This window comes from Penicillium canariense, assembly GCF_028826845.1.
Source record: "Penicillium canariense strain IBT 26290 chromosome Unknown utg000002l_segment0_segment0, whole genome shotgun sequence".
NCBI lineage: Eukaryota > Fungi > Ascomycota > Eurotiomycetes > Eurotiales > Aspergillaceae > Penicillium > Penicillium canariense.
Genome location: NW_026622729.1, coordinates 2,399,445 through 2,421,395, shown reverse-complemented (window position 1 = coordinate 2,421,395; position 21,951 = coordinate 2,399,445). Strand labels below are relative to the sequence as shown.

Below are 21,951 nucleotides of genomic sequence, written 5' to 3'. Positions count from 1 at the left end.
ACGCGTGGCTAATAACTTTGACATTTGCAGATGATCGCTTCTATAAGAACGCAGACTGGCTGGTATGAGACCGTATGCCTTTTGAGCCACCAGAATTCCCGATCCGCAAACCCTCGCCCCGATCGCAACCCAGCGTCAGATGGTGATCGCCAGATACGAGCATACTTCGTACCGGCCCCAGCTTCCTGAAACCCTGCCCGTGCCCGGCCCCGATGCTATGCTGACGTAATGTTATTTATCACATGACTGGGCATGACGAAGGCGGGCTGGGGATCTTCGGCAACTCCACTTTGGCTATCTGCACGCCTCCCAGGCACCACTTGTTGCTTCTGACCTCCAACCCCCCTTCAAGACTTCAGGTCTGCCTGTAGACTCTCTTTATCCGCACCCATCTGCATCCCACCATGGGCGCGCTTCTGTCTCTGCCGCTGTTGGCGGTGCCGAGCGTCGGCACGGTAAGTCGAAACAGTGTCTCCCGATGAGCAGTAACTGACTGCTCGCTGGCAAATAGCTCATCACTCTCGGCGGCTCATGCTGCGGCGCTGCAACTTGCTCTGCGGTCTGCAGCGCATGTGGGAAGTTTCAGAATAGGTACCCGGACTCTCTAGGCGATCAGACTGTGAAGAATCTAGGCTAATTGTGACACAGTATGGCGACGCGAATCGCCTACGCCTTCATCCTCTTGATCAACTCCATTGTGTCTTGGATCATGCTTACGCCTTGGGCGATGAAAAAGCTGCAGCACCTGACTCTCGATTATATGGAGATTAAATGTGATGGGAAGGAGTGTTACGGTTGGGTTGCGGTCCATCGCATCAATTTCGCTCTCGGTCTCTTCCACCTGGTCCTCGCGGTCCTGCTCCTCGGCGTCAAGACCTCCAGAGATACTCGCGCTGCACTTCAGAATGGTTTCTGGGGCCCGAAGATTTTGTTCTGGCTTGGATTTGTGGTCATGTCGTTCTTCATTCCCGAACCTTTCTTCTTTGTGTACGGCAACTACATCGCCTTCTTCTGCGCTATGCTCTTCCTGCTCTTGGGTCTCATCCTCCTGGTGGACCTTGCGCACTCCTGGGCTGAGCTTTGTCTGCAAAAGATCGAGGACAGCGACTCTCGTCTGTGGCGTGGTCTACTGATCGGGTCGACCCTCGGCATGTACTTGGCTTCTTTGGTCATGACGATTCTGATGTACATCTTCTTTGCCCGGAGTGGATGCTCTATGAACCAGGCTGCGATCTCGGTATGTGTTTCCCAAGACTGTGATTAGTATTCTCGGCTGAACTGACACCTTCCAGGTTAATTTGATCGTTTTCCTGATCATCTCAGCGGTGTCTGTCCAGCCGGCCGTTCAAGAGTGCAACCCTCGCGCCGGTTTGGCGCAAGCCGCCATGGTCACTGTTTACTGCACCTACCTCACTCTGTCTGCTGTCTCGATGGAACCGGATGACAATAATTGCAACCCCTTGGTCCGTTCAAGTGGTACCAGAACTGCTACCATCATCCTGGGTGCAATTGTGACCATGGCCACTGTTGCATATACCACCACGCGCGCGGCTACCCAGGGTATTGCGCTGGGATCAAAGGGTGGGCACGACTACATCCAGCTTGGCACAGATGATAATGAGCACGGCCTGGTGACTCAACAGCCGAACAGCCGCCGTGAGATGCGCGCCGAAGCTCTCCGGGCGGCTGTCGAGTCTGGGAGTCTGCCAGCTAGTGCCTTGGATGAGAGCGATGATGAGGATGACTTTGAGACCAGCAGCAAGGATGACGAGCGTGGTTCGACCCAGTATAGCTACACCCTTTTCCACATTATCTTCTTCCTGGCCACGACCTGGGTGGCCACCCTGCTGTCACAAGGCCTGACAGTGGACACGACCATGGACTTTGCTCCGGTCGGCCGGACCTACTGGGCCAGCTGGGTGAAGATCTTCAGCTCCTGGGTGTGCTATGCGATCTACCTCTGGACGTTGGTTGCGCCAGTGGTGTTGCCTGAGCGCTTTGCTGCTTACTAGCTGGTGGGAATGATCTAAGGTTTCGGGCGTTCTGAGCGAGAGCTATCTGTTTATTGGAAAGATATTTTAACCACCCACCGCAGTAACACATTTCATATTGTACAAGCTATATATCTTCTGAAAGCAGACTGGTAGAATAAGGTAGTTTCAACTGGTCGGTTGGGATGAATGTAAAAGCGGAGTGGCCGGGCGGAGCTTGGCAGATCGCCTTACGCGTTAAGTGCGACGCGCCTCTCCCCGATATCATGGCATAAATTATGGCGACCATCCAGGCCATCGAGGCTCGTTCGGTACACATTTTGGTCATGCTAGCAATATAATCTACTATCGCTAACTTTCACACTTCTCAGGTCCACCAAATCCAATCCGGCCAGGTCATCATCGACTTGTGCTCCGTTGCCAAAGAGTTGGTCGAGAACAGCCTCGATGCAGGCGCAACCACGATCGGTGAGCATCCCCTCAGAACACAACGAAACTCGGCCCCTTCCTTTCTTCTTCATCTATCTGACTGTATTTATTCTTCAGAGGTGCGGTTCAAGAACAACGGGCTGGACTTGATCGAGGTACAGGACAACGGGAGCGGTATCTCACCGGAGAACTATGAGAACGTCGGTGAGCTTCCAACCCACTTCAATCTGATTCATACGGCTATTAGCTAATACATAATCTGTGACTCAGCGCTAAAGCATTACACCTCTAAACTATCCTCCTTCGACGACCTCTCGAGCCTCCACACCTTCGGCTTCCGCGGCGAAGCACTTTCGTCACTATGCGCCCTCGCCGAGTTCCACGTCGTCACAGCCCAAGCTAACCAGGTCCCCCGCGCCAATAGGCTGGACTTCGAGACCTCCGGGAAGCTCTGCAAGACCCAGATCGTGGCTGGGCAGAAAGGAACCACCGCGTCAGTGGAGGGGATCTTCAAGCGGCTCCCAGTGCGCCGGCGCGAGTTGGAGAAGAACATCAAGCGGGAATATGGGAAGGTGCTGAACCTGCTTCATGCGTATGCTTGCATCAGTGCTGGGGTCAAGTTCAGCGTCCGAAATACCATTAGCAAGACAAAGAATGTGGTCGTCTTCTCTACAAATGGAAACCGCACCACGAAGGAAAACATTGCCAATGTTTACGGTGCAAAGACACTGCCTGCGCTAATTCCGCTCGATCTCAAGCTGGATTTTGAGCCTTCCGCTCCCTTAAAACGTGTTGGCAGCGATGGAAAACCTAATCAGATCGTCGTCAGAGGTTACATTTCACGTCCTGTCTTCGGGGAAGGGCGCCAAACGCCCGACCGACAGATGTTCTTTGTGAATTCGCGGCCGTGTGGACTGCCACAGATAGCGAAGGCATTTAACGAGGTATATAAGTCATTTAATGCCTTGCAGTCGCCCTTTGTCTTTGCGGACTTCCAGATGGACACGAATGCTTATGATGTGAATGTGTCGCCGGATAAGCGGACCATTCTACTGCATGATGCAGCGGCTCTGATTGAGTCACTGAAGACCTCTCTTGCGCAACTCTTTGAAGCTGCGGATCAGAGAGTGCCTCAGTCGCTTGTGCTTGGATCTAAGGCTCCGGTAGCTAAGCAGCGGGAACTGGGGTCGCTTCCCGGGTTCACTACTGCTCGGCAAGTTAGTCAAAGTACTCCTGGATCTACTGCCACTTCAGATCGAGACCAGACCGTCGATGAGTCTGAACCAGAACCGGACACCTCACGCCAGACAGTACACGATAGTATCAAGCGCTTTATGAGCACACGAAGCAAGTCCAACCAAGTGGATGTTCCGTCAACTCCTCCTAAATCTACAGGAACGCCCCGGCAGTCTCCAGTCCCATCTCTAGCTGCCGCGTCTCCTGGGCCGCACTTGGAGCCCTCTGCCTTTGCCGAGCCCAGAGGCGGGGATCAAGGTGATGATGAGCAACAGTCCCAAAATGAGATGGTTGAAGAACCCCATCGTATCTCTCCAGGACCGTCCTCACAGCCAACAGAACTGGAGCCAACACCATTCCAGCAGCCAGACGAGCCCAAGGAAACACCTAATGTAGTTCAAAGCGCATTTGACCGTATGCGCCCCCGTCGGATGCCAGTTGAGACGGCCACGATCACCATCGGCGATCACACAGTGACATCCATGGTTGGCAGTGCTCCTCCACGCAAGCGAACGTCTAGCTTCGGGCCTTCATCCAGAGAGCCACTGCAGCGCAAGCGACGGATCCATACGCCGTCCAGGCCTAATATATTTGGAAAGCATATACAGGCCTTTGCAGCGCCTGGGACGCAGATGAAGGACGGTGAGGAAGAAGCGGCTGAAGATGCTGCAAGCGAGGTTGATGAAGATGACTACATTGACGAAGAGGTTGAGGAGGCCCAGGAGGGCGAGGGGGAGGAGGAAGAGGCAGACGAGGTTTCCTCTCCAGAACCCGAAGATAACGACTACGTGCCTGAAAAAGATCATGAATATCCTGGCCAGGAGGCTGATGGTGATCAAGGGTCGGCTAAAGAAGCAGAAACCATAGAGACAGACCAAGATGTTCTTGATGAAGCCGAGAAAAAAGCCCAAGAAGAGGCAGTCGTCCAACGTCTTATTGACGAAGCCGAAGAAAACGCAGTACTTCCCTCCGAGCACAACACCAGCCGAGTGAATAAACTGAGCAAGGGTGCCGCACATCGTGACGCCACGTTCCAGCTCGTCAGTACCATTGATGCCTCGGTCACCAAACTCCAGGCGCAAATGGCGAAGCTGCGGGACAGTCTCCAGGCACAAAGTCTATCAAGCGGAAAGAAAGATACGGATCTCGCCGATGAGAGAACCGCCGAAGATCGCCTCTCACTTACCGTCAGCAAGGGAGATTTTGCGCAGATGCGCATCATCGGCCAATTCAACCTGGGCTTCATCATCGCCGTCCGGCCTGGCCAAGACCACGACGAGCTCTTCATCATCGACCAGCACGCCGCAGACGAGAAATTCAACTTCGAGCGTCTCCAAGCCGAAACCGTCGTCCAGAATCAGCGGCTTGTCCGCCCTCAGCGGCTCGACCTCACCGCGGTGGAAGAGGAGATCGTGCTCGAGAATCGCACCGCCCTCGAGAAGAATGGCTTCGTTATCACTGTCGACGAGAGCGGCGACGAGCCCATCGGCCGCCGGTGCCAGCTTGTTTCTCTGCCGCTCAGCAAGGAAGTCGTCTTCGGCTTACGCGATCTGGAGGAGCTCATTGTCCTCCTGTCCGAGGCCCCGGTAGTCAATGGGATCTCAGTGCCCCGGCCCAGCAAGGTGCGCAAGATGTTTGCCATGCGCGCGTGCCGGTCGAGTATCATGATCGGGAAGACTTTGACGACGCGGCAGATGCAGCGGGTTATTCGAAATATGGGGACAATCGATAAGCCCTGGAATTGTCCGCATGGGCGGCCGACAATGCGTCACTTGATGAGTCTGGGGCAGTGGGATGAGTGGGATGAGTATGCTGGAGGTGAGGAGGGCGAAGGAGAGATACCGCCTGGGTTGGATTTGTGGAGGAAGTATGTGGAGGAGGAGGAAGTTGGAGAGGAGGATGCAGCATAACTGTTGATACCCATAAACCGTCCGAAGTATATATGTGACTTGACACCAAACAGTCTCAAACAAGAACAGAATCATTTCCACTCCAACAGCCTCACCACCAGCGCAACCAACCCCTCGACTCGCTCCCCTTCGCCTTCTTCCCCTTGCCATTCACCAGCGCATCCCCATTCTGCATCTCCTGATGACCATCCCGCTCGTCATAGGACTCCTGCGCATCACTCTGATACCCATTCGCATCCACATCCATCAAGGCTCCCTCCCTCTCACAATCCTCCCTCTCACAATCCTCCCTCTCACAATCCTCCCTCTCACAATCCTCCCTCTCACAATCCTCCCTCTCCACTCCATCCATCATCTCCTCCAACACCAACAAGTCCCGCTCAATCATCTCCGCCCAGTTCTGCACGTCGCCAATCTCCTTCAGCCCCTCGCGCGTCTCGTCCGCCAGCCCCATCCACTGCGCGTTCTGCTTTGCCAGGCGCGCCGTGTGCTCCGCCAGCTCAGCCTCCTGCCGCTGCAGCGCGGCCTCGTTGGCTGTGATAGTGGCCGCGCGGTCGCGGAGCGGCGCTTCGAGATTTGTGCCGACCGAGTGGAGCGTTGCGGTAAAAGCAGCCAGTGCTTCTTTCTTCTGCTGGTCTTCTGTCTCTGTGTTGGTGTGGGCGCTGGTGGCGGCGTTGGTGGGGGTTGGGTCTGTCATGGTGCGAGGGGATGGGTTGTAGCTCAGGAAAGAAGGGTGGACAGTAGGGTAGGTCAGGTAATTTATTGCGACGGAGGGGTTATAGGTGTCGGTCCGCTGCTACCTAGTGAGGTATTTGGACTCACAACTTCCTTCTATTGCCATGTGGAGCTCGCGCCGATATATAATTCACTGCGGAGGCCGATCTGCAACCCCACTTAGCGTGGCGTGCTGTCAACCTGTCGATGGAGTTGGGACATGCAGCTTGCTAGGAGGCCCTCATCAAGCTAATCGAGATCTAGACCATAGAGATATTATTAGAGAAAGGGGCAATTTTGTGACTTATAATAGGCATATTAGAACCAAGCAGCTACCATTGTATAGTATTACTCTTTAATACCCCCCCAAAAGGAGCAGAACAAGAAACAAAAACAGAAAGTCATATATGAAGCCCATCTACCCATTCTGTTCTCATGTTCTTTCCTGGCGGTGATCTTTAAGTAATAATTTGGGTAAGTTAAGTGTTTTATTTTATTAGACATTAATATATGCTAGTTTAGGTGTCACCATACTTAGTTTCTATGTTATAAATAATTTATCAGAAACTAACTAGTAAATATGAACAAATACCGTCGGAGTTTAGTCAGCCACCACACCATCCTTCTGCAGCCTTAAATAGTTCACCAATCCATCCACCTTTCCACATCCTCAGACATAATCATGCCGACCACACGAAGTCAGACCAAGCGATCCGATACCAACCGAATACCAGATGTTGACCAAGCTCTCAGCCAGGCAGTTCCCGGTCCCATGATCGAATGGCTGGACTTGGACTTTTCAGAGACATCACCTATAAAGCAAATGAACTGGAGAGATTCTCTGAACGAGATTCAAGGGGTCGAGGGATGTCGCCACATCACTTTCGCATGCCCCCTCGAAATGCCCCACAGGCTATGGATTATCATTGGTAAGGACTCGAATGAAGACAAACAGAAGGGAGGCTGACAAATGCATACACAAATAGAGTGGTATTCAGGAACACAACGAAATGACTTCCACAGAACAGACACAATTGCTAGCAACGCCAAGAAGACTCTTTACCAATACAGCGACAATGTCCATTCTAGTTATCGAGTGGACTACTGTATTGGCGACATGATCCTCGCCGGCTTGTATCCCGATCCAAGACAAATCTACGAAGTCTGGATGGTTTACTTTCCTATCTACACATTGGACGCTGAAAAGAAGCGAGAGTGTCAGCTACCTATCCTGTTGAATTTCTATGACAGATATGATGAGCCTTCCAATCCGATGTCCGGGATTCTCAGTCACAACATCGCCTGGCTATCTGGGGAGATCAATTACCAAGGGGTGCAATGTCAACGCCTCGCATGGTTTATGGAGTGGAGATCCAAGGAGGCGGAAGAGCTCTACAAGACGACCGTACGATGGGTGAGAGAGGATGAGGGCAAATACAGCAAACCACAACTGACACTAAATATGTTTATCGATGACTTGAAGAGCCTTGGAATGGTAGGGCATGAGACGTGGCACGCTCACTTTGAGAGCATCCTACATGCGCTCGATACATCAGTGCTACATACTGTGTAGACGCCATGTTTTCCCAAAGGAGAAATCTTATTAGACACCAGAGTATATATTTTCTGGGTATTATCCGATTCAAGTGCAATGCGCCCCGGAAAAAAGGTAAACAAAATAAATACCAGAGAAACAGCAAGATGTATGAACCGCGCAGACCAAGATTTTCAAAAGAAGAGAGGGAACCATGCATACCAAAGAAGAAAAACCGACATGCTTAGAAAATAGGGGGGAAAGGAGCTCTCATCCATGCAAAGCGTTCGCTCGAAACAGAAAAGAAGGACCACAGGGCGTTCAAGTCCCGTGGGAGATCACGGGTGAAAGACAACAAACATTATTAACACATGTTCGAAGTGACCCCAGTGCCTGGGGTCGGTGGGTTGGTTGGGCCACCGTGAGAGCCGAATGAATAATAGGAATCAAGATCGTGGCCAGATTACAAAAGACCGGAAAGAACAGCCTCGGTAGCTGTGAGAATCACGTTAGTAGATGTGCATTAGAGTGTTTAGAAACAAAGGGGCAGACATCATACCAGAATTGATGTAAGGACGCTTAAGGTCCAGATTGACACCGAAGCGGCGCTCAAGCTCCTGCTTGATGCTCTTCTTCGTCACAGCCATCAGATCAGCCGTGCGGAGGATCTCACGGATTTCAGTGAGGATCGCGTCGTCCGAGGGCAGGTGGCTCAGGTCCTCCATACTCATGTCCATGTCCATATGGTGGCCCAGCATCTCAGACGGGGCCATAGACATGCGCGATCCAGACGCAAGCAGCGACAGATCGAGCTGCGAGACAGGCCGGGAGCCGGAGAAGCCGTACTCAGACTGCGCGAAGGGATGCGCGCGGGTGCCGTAGGAATAACCGGAGACCTCGGAGCGGTCGTCGCGAGAGGTCTGACCCTCTTGTGCCTCCCAAAGCTCCATCTGGTACTCCTCCCAGCGCTTCTTGGGGATGGAGGCCGGGTCGAATTTTCCCTCGTCGGAAATGACGACCTTACGGCCTTTTTCTCCAGTGATTATGCGTGTATTACCCCACGTGAAGTCGTCCATGTTCCAGAAGGAGTACAACGGCAGGGCAAGCGTGAAGATGGGAATGGCGAGAATATAGATGAACATCCAGCCGATCATCTCCCACTTGCGACGCACGATGAAAATAAATGCCTGCAGACCATAAATGACCCCAAGCAATACGAGCGATGTCCATGGGATCGTCGAGGTGTCTCGCACCAGCCATACAATCAAGTAAACAATGTAGGCAACAGTGACGGGCTGGATGATGGTACTGAGCAGGTCGACAAAGACAACGAAACGCATACTGAAGCAGCAGAAGCCGCATAGCTGTTGCAGGGGAATCAGTTCAATCAGGTTGTGCACAGTGGAGTTGATCCATCGGCGACGCTGTGACAGGAAAACGGTAAAGCTCTCGGGGGCGACAGTCCAGGCATGGCAGCGGAAGATGTACTTGGTCTTGAACTTGGCATGATGCTTGAGCAGGAGCGTGGTCAGGTATCGATCCTCACCCAGATGAAGCAAGTTCTTCATGTGCAAGGTATCCACGCGAATCTCCGAGTAATTATCGACAACTTCTTTGCTGACGAACAAGGGCTTACCACTGTCCGCAGAGCGGATGCGGTACATAGTGAAACAACCGGGCAGACAAGTGACAGATCCGAAAAGACTCTCGAACGCCTTGGTCAGGTTGTGCGAGATGTAGTACTCGTACACTTGGATCATTGTGATCATGGACGTCTTGGCGTTGGATAGAGATGTTTCACCACAAGCAGCGATAAGCCGTGTATCGGATAGGAACGCAGAGACAAACCGTGTGGCAGCATCAGGTGCAACAACCGTATCAGCATCGACTTGGAGGATATACTCATAGAATGTCGGATTAACACCTATAATGTTCCGGATCTGGTGGTGCATCTCAAGCTCCATAGGGCTCATCGGCAGGTTGTAATGGACACGGTTGAGGAAGCGCATGAGGATCATCTGGGAATCACGCTTGCCACGATTACCCGGGCGAGATACTTCGGATGGCTTGCCAACCTTGATAACGACCAAGTAAGGGACGATGTGGCCCTGGACCTCATAGAGACCGGAGTAGATCTTGCCCATGTTGTGCTGCTTCATACCCTCGCCCAAACTCTCGAAGCTGAGAGGCTCAGGATCCACAGACTCGGGGACACCCAAGATGTCCAGGACGATCCGGGGAGTGGGACGATCGTTGCCCTGACCGATAATCATACCGTCACAAATGACCAGCAGGAGCTTGCGCTTGTCGTCATAACGCATGCGCGCCATGGAATCGATGGCACGACGGAGTGAATCTTCGTCTTCGGTGTATGCCGGCACTTGACAAATGATAAACTTGTCCAAGTTCTCGGGGAGATTTTTCTTGCCAAATTGCAAGGCAGCCAGGAACTTGAAGAGGATGACCGTGCAAATCAGAATCGAGATCGCAAGAATGAAGTACCGAGCGAACAAACACTTCGCCGAGTTACGGGTATCAACATGACCGACAAAGAACAGGTTGTCCAGGCACAACTGCATCCGCGAGCGCATGGTATCATCAATTGCAAGATCATTCCAGTACTTGGTCACGTCCGAACCGGATTTCTGCTGGAAGAGAGTGACGAGGAGCGAGCTCATGTAGTTCGTATTGACACTGGAGCTGGACGAGTTTGTGCCCTTCGGGTAACGGGGAATACGTGGTCCAGCGATATAATAGGTCATATCGTAGACCTTCCCATCAATGCTGACAATGTTCTTGTTATCGTCATCTGCCAGAGTCTTCATATACTTGGCAGTATATCCAACGTAACCCTTTTTGTAGTTCGCGCGCATCATGACCATCTGCTCATAGAACCAATCTGCCCTAGGGTCATCAGTCCAGTAACGGAAGTCGTGGTACTTGGCGTTGATATCATAATCGGTGGTCGACGTAGTGGTAGAGCTATCATTCATGTTCGATCGGTAGTCCAACGGCACACTTGGGTCAACATGTCCATCCACACCCTGGCACAGGGCGGAGACCTGAACCGGGAAAAGGTTGGTGGCGTCGGTACCAGCGTAGTTTTTGAGAGATTTTTGCGGGACGATATCCGGATAGTGGGACGGTATGAAATTACCCAAATTGAAGACCACACCTCGAATGGCAACATAGGAGCTTGCACCATTTTGGCCATTATGGTTGCTGAGTTCTCCTTTCGAAAACACATTCTGAGTTGGACAGATCAACCCTGGGAAGGCGACAATCATGAAGACGGCGCAGCCACAGGCAAACCAGATGATAAGGTTGATTGCGAGCTTCTCGCGCCAAGCCGTCCGTACATCCTTGCGCTTCATGCGGCCAACCCACTTGATCAGGAAGTCAGGGATGTAGAAGGTCAGCATATAGACCAACACCATCCAACGTTTGCGAGAGCCAGAGACTACTACATCATCCACCTCCTCCATATTCTTCTCGTTACCCTTCTCCAGCATCTGTTCCTTTGTCTCAAGGTTTCGGAACATATCGCCAGAGTTAAAAGCAGACGCGCCCGCATCAGAGCGGCCATCCAGCTCGCGGCTGCCGAAATAACCACCCTGCTTGGACTCGTTTCCATAGATGAAGGCACCCGGCGATTGATCAGCCGGATTTAGGAGACGAACTTTAGTGTCTGCTGCCCCAGCGTGATATCCCATCTCGCCTTCATCGGGGCTTGAAATCTTGTTGTAAGATGGAACCACCCGCTCACCAATCTTGGCAAGATCTGCCCAGCACCGCTCGCTCAAGAAGACACCAGTACTTCCCACCCGTGCTTCGTTACCGGGCCATCGTCTTTCGTCCAGGACAACCTCTGACTTTTCGCGGTCACTGCCGACTACAACGTTGCCAATCTCAGCCAGACCGAGGAACTCCGCGAATGGGAGGAAGACGCTGAAATCAGCATTTCTCAGCCGGGAGCTGATCTCAGCAATACCGAAGGTTTGAACTTGCATTCGAACACATTTGCTGTCGAATTGGTTGGCAATGCGGCGGTCATTGGGCTTGAGGCAGATGACGAAGTAGGGGTTCAGGTTGGGGGAGCTCAGGCACTTATTGATGATCTCAAGACCTGAGAGGAACTGGCCGGCCGCACCCTGCGCATGGCCGGTCATCAGCCCACTCTTGCGGCCTGCCACGCTTCGCCTAGAGCTGGCCGCCTGGCTATCATGGTCGTCTGGCTCTTCACTCTCGGCCCGGGTGTTATCCGAGAACATCTGGCGAGCCTGTTGATCATGCTTGCGTCGGGCCATGCTAGGCATCCGCAGAGGCTTGGAGGAGACTTGGGCTTGCATAATGGCCGTCTTCTCCCGAGGGTGAGAGATGGTCTGCAATGCCTCCTGGCCAAACAGCTCGCGGACAAAGTCACTGCGGGTAGATTTCATGAGATTTATTAGATCACCCGAGATGACTTCTCCGTTCTCCTCGATCAGGCCCGTGATGGAGTAATCCACCTCGCCGGCAAAGTGCTTCACAGTGAACGCTGTTCGGGCCTGGGACAGATATCCAGTGCTGGTTGTGCTGTTGCCACCCACGGAGATCGCCGGGTTCTTGCCCTCAAAGCGCTTGCGAACGCTCTCGAGGAATTGGGCGTCACTTCGGCCACGGCGGGTCTGGTCATCCAAAATGCTCAGCAGACCATTGCCGTGCTTCAGGAGGCCGCGGACGGTGTCGGTGTTGTCGAAGTAGCTGGTTGCCGCCACAGTGATCTCCTCACGATCCAGCACATCGGCCTTGTGATCAAAGAACGACTGCAAGCAGTAGTTGTAGAGTGATTCCGTTGCAGCATTGCTGAGGAGTTGGTCCAGAGTGGAGCCAGTAGCGGCTGCCTGAGCAAAGCCAGGGAAATCCACGATAGAGATGGTGTTGGCCACGCTATCCTCAGCGGCACAAATCTTTTGGTTGACGGTCTCAATAACGTATGTTACTAAGAGCGAGTAGATGGTGCGAGCGAACGCATCGGCGTTTTGTCGAGCGCCCCGGGGATCCAGCATGACCGTCACCCGCTCCCGATGGATGGTCTTGGTCTTGTAACCTAAACTATTCTCCAACGCCTCCACACTCAATCCCAGAAAAGCGGCAACGTTACCAAGAGCATCCTTGTTCCTCACGACAGTGACTAATTCACCACCCTCGTGGGAGTAACCACCGCTTTCCTCCGCAGCCGTGGTGGTTGACTGCCCAGAAATGAAATCCAGCTGGCCAATATGCAGAATACTAGCCAAGATCTGACAGATTTCAGCAATTTCGCCCCGGGTGAACTCGAGCTTACGCAGGGCGGTCTTGAAGTGCTGGAATCCCTCGTGGTCATTCACTCCGACCTTAAGCTGGGTCGGGTGGCCCAAATACCGCCATCGTTTATGGCTCACCGAGTCCGATGACAACTTGCCGCCACTTGTGTTGATGTGAATGGAGCTGTCGAATCCCAAGTGGGACTTCTCGGCCGCACTCGTACCAGCCAGGAGGTAGTATAATGCATGGAAGCTGCGCTCGCCAGTGGGCACAGACGAGATGCGGCTCCGCTCCAATCGGTAGTCAATGATCTTGCCGCCAATCAGAGTGGGGTTGACGGATGACGAGCCATCGTACTGCAGTTCGAGGAAGAGGCCGGCCTTGGAGGCAGTCGGCGTGGTGACGGATTTCGTAGTGGTCAGAGTATCGAAGACAAAGGCAGCATAGGAGAGTTTGGACGAGAGCGGGGTCGAGGAGAAGGACAGGAAGGAGGACAGGAGGTGTGAACGAATGGTGGTTTTACCTGATCCACTCTCTCCGCTAGAGACTGAGGTCAGCTGCGGCTTTCGATGGTGATGTCGGTCTGGGAAGTCCACTCACAGAAACACTACGGCTTGGTTCTCCCCGCGCGCTCCCAAACGGGTGAAAGCGCGACGGGCGAGATCCTCCGCTTCGCCAGCGGCACTGCCTTCCTTTGCACCATCCGGACCCTTTGTCGCCGATGTGTAGGTGTTCAAGGAGATCAATGCTTGAGACGAAAGGCGGGCGGTTGGCAGTCCAACGTGGAAGCTATCACGATTGTTAGCAAGCTCTTCCCCACCACTGTCGGAGGAATCTATGCATACCGACTGGCCAGATGGGCTGTCAGATGGGTATCCGACTGGAGATGTGCAGGGAGCGACGGGAGCGAGGACTGGGCGTGGGTGGGAGTGCCCCCGGTCGTGTTGCCCGCCATGATGGAAGGTGTTGACCTCTCCGCAATGAGGCCGACCAGAGGGAAAAGCGAGTGGATGAAGGCCGGTTAGAGGGACCCTCTCACGGAAAAAAAGCGACCGACAGAGCAGGCGGTTTAAAGTCTCGACACGCCTCGGAATGAACGTGGAGTCAGGAATGTCCGGCGGAATGAAGACCCCTTAGCGATCAAAGGGAGATGACGGGCATTAGGAGGATTGAGGGGAGGCTCGGCGTGGCACTGTGACGAGAAAACGCCTGACCAGGAGCAAATGCAAGAGAAACGAGTGAAAACAGTAGGAAGCAGAAGAGGATCCAAAAAAAGACGGAATCGCAGAGAAGATGAGGGTCAGTGTTCGGTCTGGGGAGGACGGTGGCCGTTAGGGTGTATTGTTACGATCGTTACGGGTACGGCGCTACGTACTGTACAGGACATAAAGAGGGGAGGGGACGATGGGTGCAGGTGATTGGGGGTGAACAATACGAGACAACAAAGGTAACGAACGTTGCAAGTTCGGAGAGTATTGAAAGTATTGGCGGGTGAGTCCACTTTTTTGCGTTGTTTGGTACCCGATGGGGCCACCTCCTTAGAGCTGAGGGGAATACAGTACAAGACACCAGAAAATATTGTAGGGTGGTAGATTTTCGGTGCTATGTATAGATCAAAGATACAATGGACATCAGATAGAGAAACTCAAGGTAAATTGACGCCTTCTGAGTCTGTGGCAAGCGATGTTGGTTCTGTTTACTGTAAACACGCCAGCTACAAATAATCGGCGTGACGGTCTCAGGTAAACAGACGGGGTTCCACCAACTCCCGAGAGGGTCCTGGTCCCTGGTGGATGACTAAAGGCCCTATTCCACGGTACTCCGTTTAGGGTGCCAACGTTATAGATAGGTCAGAGTCAGGGTCTCCCTCTACATTAAAGATACGCCATAATGCTGCCCAAGATCCATCCTCCTTGCTGTCAAAGCGATGCATCCACTGCAGGTGCATAAATAGTAACATGTCAGAAACCGCACGATCGCTCCCAGCCGAGGGCCCAGACAGCAGCCTAGGGCCGGCCGGGCCCACTCAAGGTAAATCTGCCCATGCTGAGTGGACCGAGTGGACCGATCGGAGTCGCCCCGGGGCCCAACTGAAACTAGGGGGTTCGGGGCTGACCATTGCTGTCCATCACATGGTGGACGGTACTTTTTTGGAGAAAGTCGGTACACACTATCCTCTAGTGTTTCGTTCGGCGTACGAAGTACCCAGTACAGTACCAACGCTGGAGTGGCAACTGTTTCTCGGTACGCCCCTTGTGAGACATCCCAAATATAGTAATCCATAGTGGTTGCTTAGCGGCGAGGCGGCCCACCCGCGTCCCAACCAGTCTGCAAATCCGGTCTTTCGCTTATGACTGATTGGTTGGATCGCGAAGCAGACTCGGTCGCCCACCTGACAATGTGACAAACGCGACTCATGGGATCAATGGCCCAGATTAGCCTACATACAGTATGTTCACTCCTGAGGGCGCAACAAACATCAGCAATACTGGAAACTGAAAATAACCCCCTGACTCCACCACCTACTGTATACTGTAGCAAAATCCACCACAACTATCAATTTGAAATATGTCAATTGCAAGATAGCCAAACTCAAACCCGCCGACATCTCATTCCTTGTCGCCAGCCGATTGGAAATTCTCCACTTCTCAGTGTACCGAGAAATTTCCTCCCCCTCACAAGCTAAGGAGCTTGCCGGGAAGATCACAATGTGGATCGGGCGGTATTTTCCACTAGAGCCCCCCGTAATTTTCACAAGCGTATGGCCGGTACACTTCCATAGCGGTGCGAACACCTTCTCCCCACGCCCGTCGGTTGTTGCTCGGTCTCGTCTCTCTCATTTTTCTCTCTTGGTTGTCCACCACCTCACCACCGTTGTCTCTCTCCTCGTCATCATCCCTCGACCTCCATCACTCTCCCCTTCCCTCACATTCACCCTCCCACTCGCCCAGGAGTCCCTATCTCCAGTCGCTCGCTCAATTCTCCGGAGTATACACCCAGGGAATCTCGCTCTGTTGACACGCCAACTCTTCCCCTCAGGAACTCTCTCGCCATTCTCACTCCACCCGCGATCTGCGCTGAAATTGAGGTTCTCATGCCTTTGTGATTTACCATAGACGGGACCTCACAGTTGGACTGCCAGCCCCTCCTGGCTCGCCATGTCGAACCGCTACTCGGTCTTCTCGACACAGTCCGCCGGCCTCTCAGCTGGGCCCCGGCCGACTTCTCAACATACCAGCCAGGTGTCAACGACCACACTGTTGAATGCCCTCCACTCATTCTACACAGCCGGTCAGCCCTACCAGCTGGATTCGGGCACCAGCTTGGCCGTTAATACATGGGTGACCGCTGCCACCACTTTGCCCGATGGCCGCAATGGTGCCACCGTTGATCGTGACCTGGCCGTCCGGGCCTGGGAACATGCTCGGCGGCGAGCGGAGGATGGCTGCATCGTGCTCTGGTACGTCTCATCAACCGAGGCTATACCACATCATCCCTCTTCCACTAACACGCTTCTAGCTCTCTTCACCAGTCAACCCCGTCGCTGCTGGAACCCTTCATGACAGCGCTGCCTGTCTCCACCCCGGAGATAGTCTATACATCTCTCGCAGCCCTACGTCCATTCCTATCAGCTGTGACTTCCTTCAACCCATCCTATTCTTTACACTCGGCTTTCTCAGCCTCCTATACCCTGACCCTGCAGGGTACAGTGGTGGGCCTGTCTCTGGCCCTATCCACATCTGGCATCAACGTTCGCAAGGGTCTCCTGGAGATCCCAAGTGAGGCGGGATTCCGGGCTTTCGATGTGTTTTACTACCTCATGACCTCCTCTTCCACGGCCGCAGAGCGCGAATTCTTGGATCTCCAAGACCCGCCCGTGTATGCTTTGCTCAACCGATCCGGCACCTACGCACCTCCATCCTATCTCCCCACCGCTGACGATGCAGCTTCTGCCGAGGATCTGCGTATGAACCTGAAGGCGATTGGCATCAAGGGTGCAGCCCAGCGAGGTTTGCTCTGCGTCCTCGCGGCCTTGCTGAAGCTTGGTAATGCTACTGGGCTGATGGTAGACCAAGAGGAGCTAGAAGAAGTCTGCGAAGATGTCGGTGGCCTTCTTGGGCTTGATCCCGAGATTTTGTTGCACAAGTGCTCCACCGATGAGCGGGAGGTCTTAATCGGTGGAATATACGAAGCGCTCGTGGACTGGGTCATTGGGAAGGCTAATGAGGCCATTGCGGCAGACATTCAAAATGCCCTAGAGAACGACTCTAGCAATGGCGGTCCCGGCGCAGCCTTCTATGCCAACGAGGACACCGTTGCCCTGACGGTCATTGACATTCCGCGCCCGGCGTTGGGCAAAGCCATTGCGCTGCGGGGTGTCTTTGATGATGAGCTGGGTCTCAATGCTGAAATGAAAGAGGATGGTATTTCCCTTCCAGCCATTGGTCAGTCTGTTGTCAGTGAAATGGCCGCCGCGGTAGCCCAGGTCGAGCCTGATCTTGGAATCATGGGCGGTGCTGCTGGACGGGAACGTGAACATGATCTCGACAAGCGCCAGGGAGTATTGGAGAAGGTCGGAGTGGAAGTCGAGGCAGACTCCTTCCTGCGCCAGCTGCTGTTCCCGGTGGGCAGCGAGGGCATATCCCTTGGCAAACGGGGACGTTTTGATCTTGCCACAACCCTTGGGAGTAGCCGTGTCTGGTACCATCTTTCCATTCATCCCACCGATGATCTGCCGGAGCAGCTCAATGGCTCTAATGCGTCCTGGTCGGCGGGTGCAGTCTCCCGCCAACTGAGAGATTGGCGACTGCCTGAATGGGCCAACCGCCGCCTCAAGCAGCTCGATTTCACTGCCGACTTCGACGTCGAAGAGTTCGTGGGTCGGTATGCCCGACTTGGCTGCGCCGAAGGCCAAGACGGCGTGGAAAATTGGATCCTCGAGAGAGGCTGGAGCAACGGGGACGCCGTTGTCGGTCAACAGCGGGTCTGGTTGAGAGAGGGTGCGTGGTGGGAGGCCGAGTCCATGCTCGATCTCAAGCCTGATGAGACCCTTATGAATCCCTTCGGCTATGGTGCTACCATGTACGAGCCTGGCTTTACTCCTGATGGTAACCCCATTGGCGAACACTCCAACCTACTGGGAAGCGATATGATGATGCAGAACCAGAGCGTTATGGCTCCTAGTGTCATTGTGGGAGGTGCCAAGTCCATTGCCCCCACTGGGATTACTCACACGGGCGGTGGTGACTACGGTCTCGGTCACAAAGGTGACGATAACAAGGGCGATATTGCCTACTACGATGACTACGGCCGGTACATTGGCGACCTCGACGCCGAATTTGGCGACCCCAAGCATATTGAGAAGAAGACTATCTCCTTTGGTCGTCGTGTTTGGGCTGGCATCGTCTGGGCTCTTACCTTCTGGATTCCGTCCTTTGTGCTTCGGTACGTTGGTCGCATGAAGCGCCCAGATGTTCGAATGGCCTGGCGAGAGAAGATCGTCCTGGTTCTTATCATTTTGCTCTTCAACGGAATTGTTTGCTTCTATATTATCGCTTTTGGTGACCTTCTCTGTCCCAACAAAGACAAGGTATGGAATACGAAGGAAGTTAGCTGGCACGCCACAGACAACAACTTCTACGTCAGTATTCATGGCCGTGTCTACGATATCTCCAAGTTCTGGAGATTACAGCACAGTGACACCACCACTGAAACTACCTCGTCTGTTATGAAGCCCTTTGCGGGTCTGAATTTGGACCCGTATTTCCCTCCGCCTCTTACCCAGTACTGCGGTGCCTTTGTCACCGATCAGTCCATTGCCTTGCAGAACAACGATACGAGCGCAGTCGAATATCCAACCGCCAAACACAACTGTGGTCCTCGTAACTATCCGTCGACCACCACGAAGCTTCACGAAATCACCTGGTATGCAGATGTCTTCCTGCCCAAGATTGCCGATTACTACAAGGGTGAGCTTGTTTGGACGAAGAATACGATTCAAAAACAAGCCAACGATGATTCGCGCTATTGGGTAATTTTGAACCAAAAGATCTACGATCTCACGGACTACTTCTACACCGCCGACCTCATGAATAACCTCGACACCTACGCTTTCTTGCCGGACTCTGTGACCACATTGTTCAAGAATTATCCGGGTACAGATGTGACAGACAAATGGCAGGATACTACAGAATTCAGGAACGCCGAGCGATGTCTCGACTATGTCTTTTACAAAGGCAAAGTTGATTTCCGAGACAGTCCCAAATGCACTGTGAACAATTGGATCCTTCTAGCTTTCACTATTCTCATCTGTGCTGTGATTCTTATCAAGTTCTTGGCAGCGCTGCAGCTGGGATCCAAACGTCGACCAGCACCTCAAGACAAGTTTGTCATCTGCTTGGTTCCTGCCTACACTGAAGGTGAAGACTCCTTGCGGAAGGGCCTGGACTCATTGACTGCTCTGCAATACGACAACAAGCGAAAGCTGATCTTCGTCGTTTGTGATGGTATGATCGTTGGTGGTGGCAATGACCGCCCCACTCCCAAGATCGTGTTGGACATTCTCGGAGTCGACCCCAAGATGGATCCTCCGGCTCTGCCATTCAGGTCCGTTGGCCAGGGCAGTGAGCAATTGAACTACGCTAAGGTGTACTCTGGTCTGTATGAGTACGAGGGCAATGTTGTTCCATACATCGTGGTGGTCAAGGTCGGCAAGGAGTCTGAGCAACGCAAGTCCAAGCCTGGTAACCGCGGCAAGCGAGATTCGCAAGTCCTCCTCATGCACTTCTTGAACCGTGTTCACCATCGTGCCCCAATGTCGCCTATGGAGCTGGAGATCTTCCACCAAATCAACAATATCATTGGTGTGGACCCCGAGCTGTACGAGTACTGCTTCATGGTCGATGCAGATACCAGTGTCAAGGAAGATTCGCTGAATCGCTTGGTTGCTGCTTGTGCGGCTGATGCCAAGATTGCTGGTATTTGTGGTGAGACTAGTCTTCAAAACGAAGAGCGTAGTTGGTGGACCATGATTCAGGTCTACGAGTATTATATCTCCCATCACCTGGCCAAAGCGTTTGAGTCGTTGTTTGGCAGTGTTACCTGTCTTCCTGGATGGTAAGTTAAGGTGTCAAAATTCGTCGAGAACTTCAGAGCTAATCTATAATCTAGTTTCTGCATGTACCGTCTAAGAACAGCGGACAAGGGTCGCCCTCTTGTCATATCCGACAAGATCATCCAAGAGTACGCCGATATCGATGTCGATACACTGCACAAGAAGAACCTGCTGTCTCTTGGTGAGGATCGTTTCTTAACAACCCTCATGACCAAGCACTTCCCAACTATGCGCTACAAGTTCATCCCCGATGCGTACGCCAGTACTGCTGCCCCTGAGACTTGGAGTGTGCTTATCTCGCAACGTCGTCGCTGGATTAACTCCACTATCCACAACCTGGTCGAACTGGCAGCACTCAAGGACCTGTGCGGCTTCTGCTGCTTCAGTATGCGCTTCGTCGTGCTTGTGGATCTGCTGGGAACCATCATCCTCCCTGCGACTTGTGTCTACTTGGGATACCTGATCTACCGTATCGCCACTAACAGTGGTCCATTCCCCATGATTTCAATCGTGATGTTGGCTGGTGTCTACGGTCTCCAGGCAATCATCTTCATCGTCAAGCGGCAATGGCAGCACATTGGATGGATGCTTATCTATCTTATGGCTTTCCCCATCTATTCCTTCATCTTGCCCCTGTACTCGTTCTGGAAGCAGGATGACTTCACCTGGGGTAACACGCGTGTGGTCCTCGGTGAGAAGGGCGACAAGCGTGTTATTGCCGTGGAAGATGAGGGCTTCGATCCCCGCAGCATTCCTCTGCAACGCTGGGACGATTACGCTCTGGCCAACAACCTCCCGGGCCGTCGTGGTGAATTGGGGGCCAACCAGGAGAAGGTCCACTACACCGGTCGCTACATGGATGAGCAGGCCATGGAGATGGACGACATGCATTCGCAGTATTCCTCGGTCAAGCCGGCGTCCACCATTCTGACTGGCTTTCCCGGTCAGGGTCGCCACGCTGGCCCGTACATGCCTCCGCAATCGCCGGCTCCCTTCGTTGGCGGCAACGTAGCCGGCAACCGCAGCTCGCAAATGACCAGCTTCTCCCGCTACACGGACTACCCCCAGATGGGCGGACACCCTGCGGCTGCGTCTCGACACATGTCTGTTGGCAACCTCAGCGCTTACCAGGACAACGCGGTCAACTCCAGCCGCCACAGCATTGGCCTGATGCAAAGCACCGAGAACCTTCTTGCCGCCTCCCGCTCGCGCAGCCCGCTGGGCCAGTTCCCCTCGCGACCTGCCAGCACCGCCTTTGATTTCCGCGCTGGCAGCGGTCCCGACGAGCAGTCTATCACCGAGGCGATCCGCCACTGTCTGTCCGAGGTGGATCTCGACACAGTTACCAAGAAGCAGGGTAAGTGTTCACAACATGTTCGCGTTGAAATAAGTGTGTTCAAATAAACTAACAACTCTTAGTCCGTGTTCTCGTTGAACAACGCCTCCAAACCTCCCTCGCCGGCGACAAGCGAGCTTTTGTGGACCGTCAGATCGACCATGAGCTGGCCCACATGTGATCACCCGGCGCGCACTCTCTTTTCATCTCTACCCTATTTTGTAATATGCATCTATCAGCGCACGTCCCTGTTCTTGCTCCTTTTGGAAGGAGAAAATATTTTCGGCATGTCTGGCGTTTCGTTGGGGATTTGAATTGGGGCTTTCCATTTTTTCAGTGCTCCTTGTTTTTTTTTTGTCCATGTGTCTCATTTGAGATGTTTTACTCTTGCCTTGAGCAGA

The 21,951-nt window shown here is 53.3% G+C and overlaps 6 protein-coding genes across 6 annotated transcripts; 4 read left to right on the top strand and 2 right to left on the bottom strand.

Moving 5' to 3' along the window:
* Positions 1-404: 404 nt before the first annotated feature.
* N7482_004070 (serine incorporator domain-containing protein) lies at positions 405-2,012 on the top strand (the record flags this gene model as incomplete). Its single annotated transcript, XM_056686195.1, has 4 exons — positions 405-455; positions 512-591; positions 649-1,237; positions 1,293-2,012. The coding sequence occupies 4 exons, from the start codon at positions 405-407 to the stop codon at positions 2,010-2,012; spliced, it is 1,440 nt and encodes a 479-aa protein (XP_056544937.1).
* Positions 2,013-2,269: 257 nt separating this feature from the next.
* N7482_004069 (ATP-binding mismatch repair protein PMS1) lies at positions 2,270-5,566 on the top strand (the record flags this gene model as incomplete). Its single annotated transcript, XM_056686194.1, has 3 exons — positions 2,270-2,302; positions 2,363-2,624; positions 2,691-5,566. The coding sequence occupies 3 exons, from the start codon at positions 2,270-2,272 to the stop codon at positions 5,564-5,566; spliced, it is 3,171 nt and encodes a 1,056-aa protein (XP_056544936.1).
* A 91-nt stretch (positions 5,567-5,657) lies between these two features.
* N7482_004068 (uncharacterized protein) lies at positions 5,658-6,263 on the bottom strand (the record flags this gene model as incomplete). The annotated part of the gene is made up of 1 exon (XM_056686193.1): positions 5,658-6,263. One exon carries the CDS (start codon positions 6,261-6,263, stop codon positions 5,658-5,660), a length of 606 nt encoding a protein of 201 aa, XP_056544935.1.
* A 699-nt stretch (positions 6,264-6,962) lies between these two features.
* Positions 6,963-7,853, top strand: N7482_004067 (uncharacterized protein; the record flags this gene model as incomplete). Its single annotated transcript, XM_056686192.1, has 2 exons — positions 6,963-7,209; positions 7,267-7,853. 2 exons carry the CDS (start codon positions 6,963-6,965, stop codon positions 7,851-7,853), a joined length of 834 nt encoding a protein of 277 aa, XP_056544934.1.
* Positions 7,854-8,277: 424 nt separating this feature from the next.
* Positions 8,278-14,055, bottom strand: chsE (chitin synthase class Va; the record flags this gene model as incomplete). The annotated part of the gene is made up of 4 exons (XM_056686191.1): positions 8,278-8,309; positions 8,374-13,640; positions 13,701-13,889; positions 13,946-14,055. 4 exons carry the CDS (start codon positions 14,053-14,055, stop codon positions 8,278-8,280), a joined length of 5,598 nt encoding a protein of 1,865 aa, XP_056544933.1.
* Positions 14,056-16,258: 2,203 nt separating this feature from the next.
* On the top strand, positions 16,259-21,731 carry csmB (putative chitin synthase; the record flags this gene model as incomplete). Its single annotated transcript, XM_056686190.1, has 4 exons — positions 16,259-16,560; positions 16,620-20,216; positions 20,271-21,571; positions 21,634-21,731. The coding sequence occupies 4 exons, from the start codon at positions 16,259-16,261 to the stop codon at positions 21,729-21,731; spliced, it is 5,298 nt and encodes a 1,765-aa protein (XP_056544932.1).
* Positions 21,732-21,951: the final 220 nt, after the last annotated feature.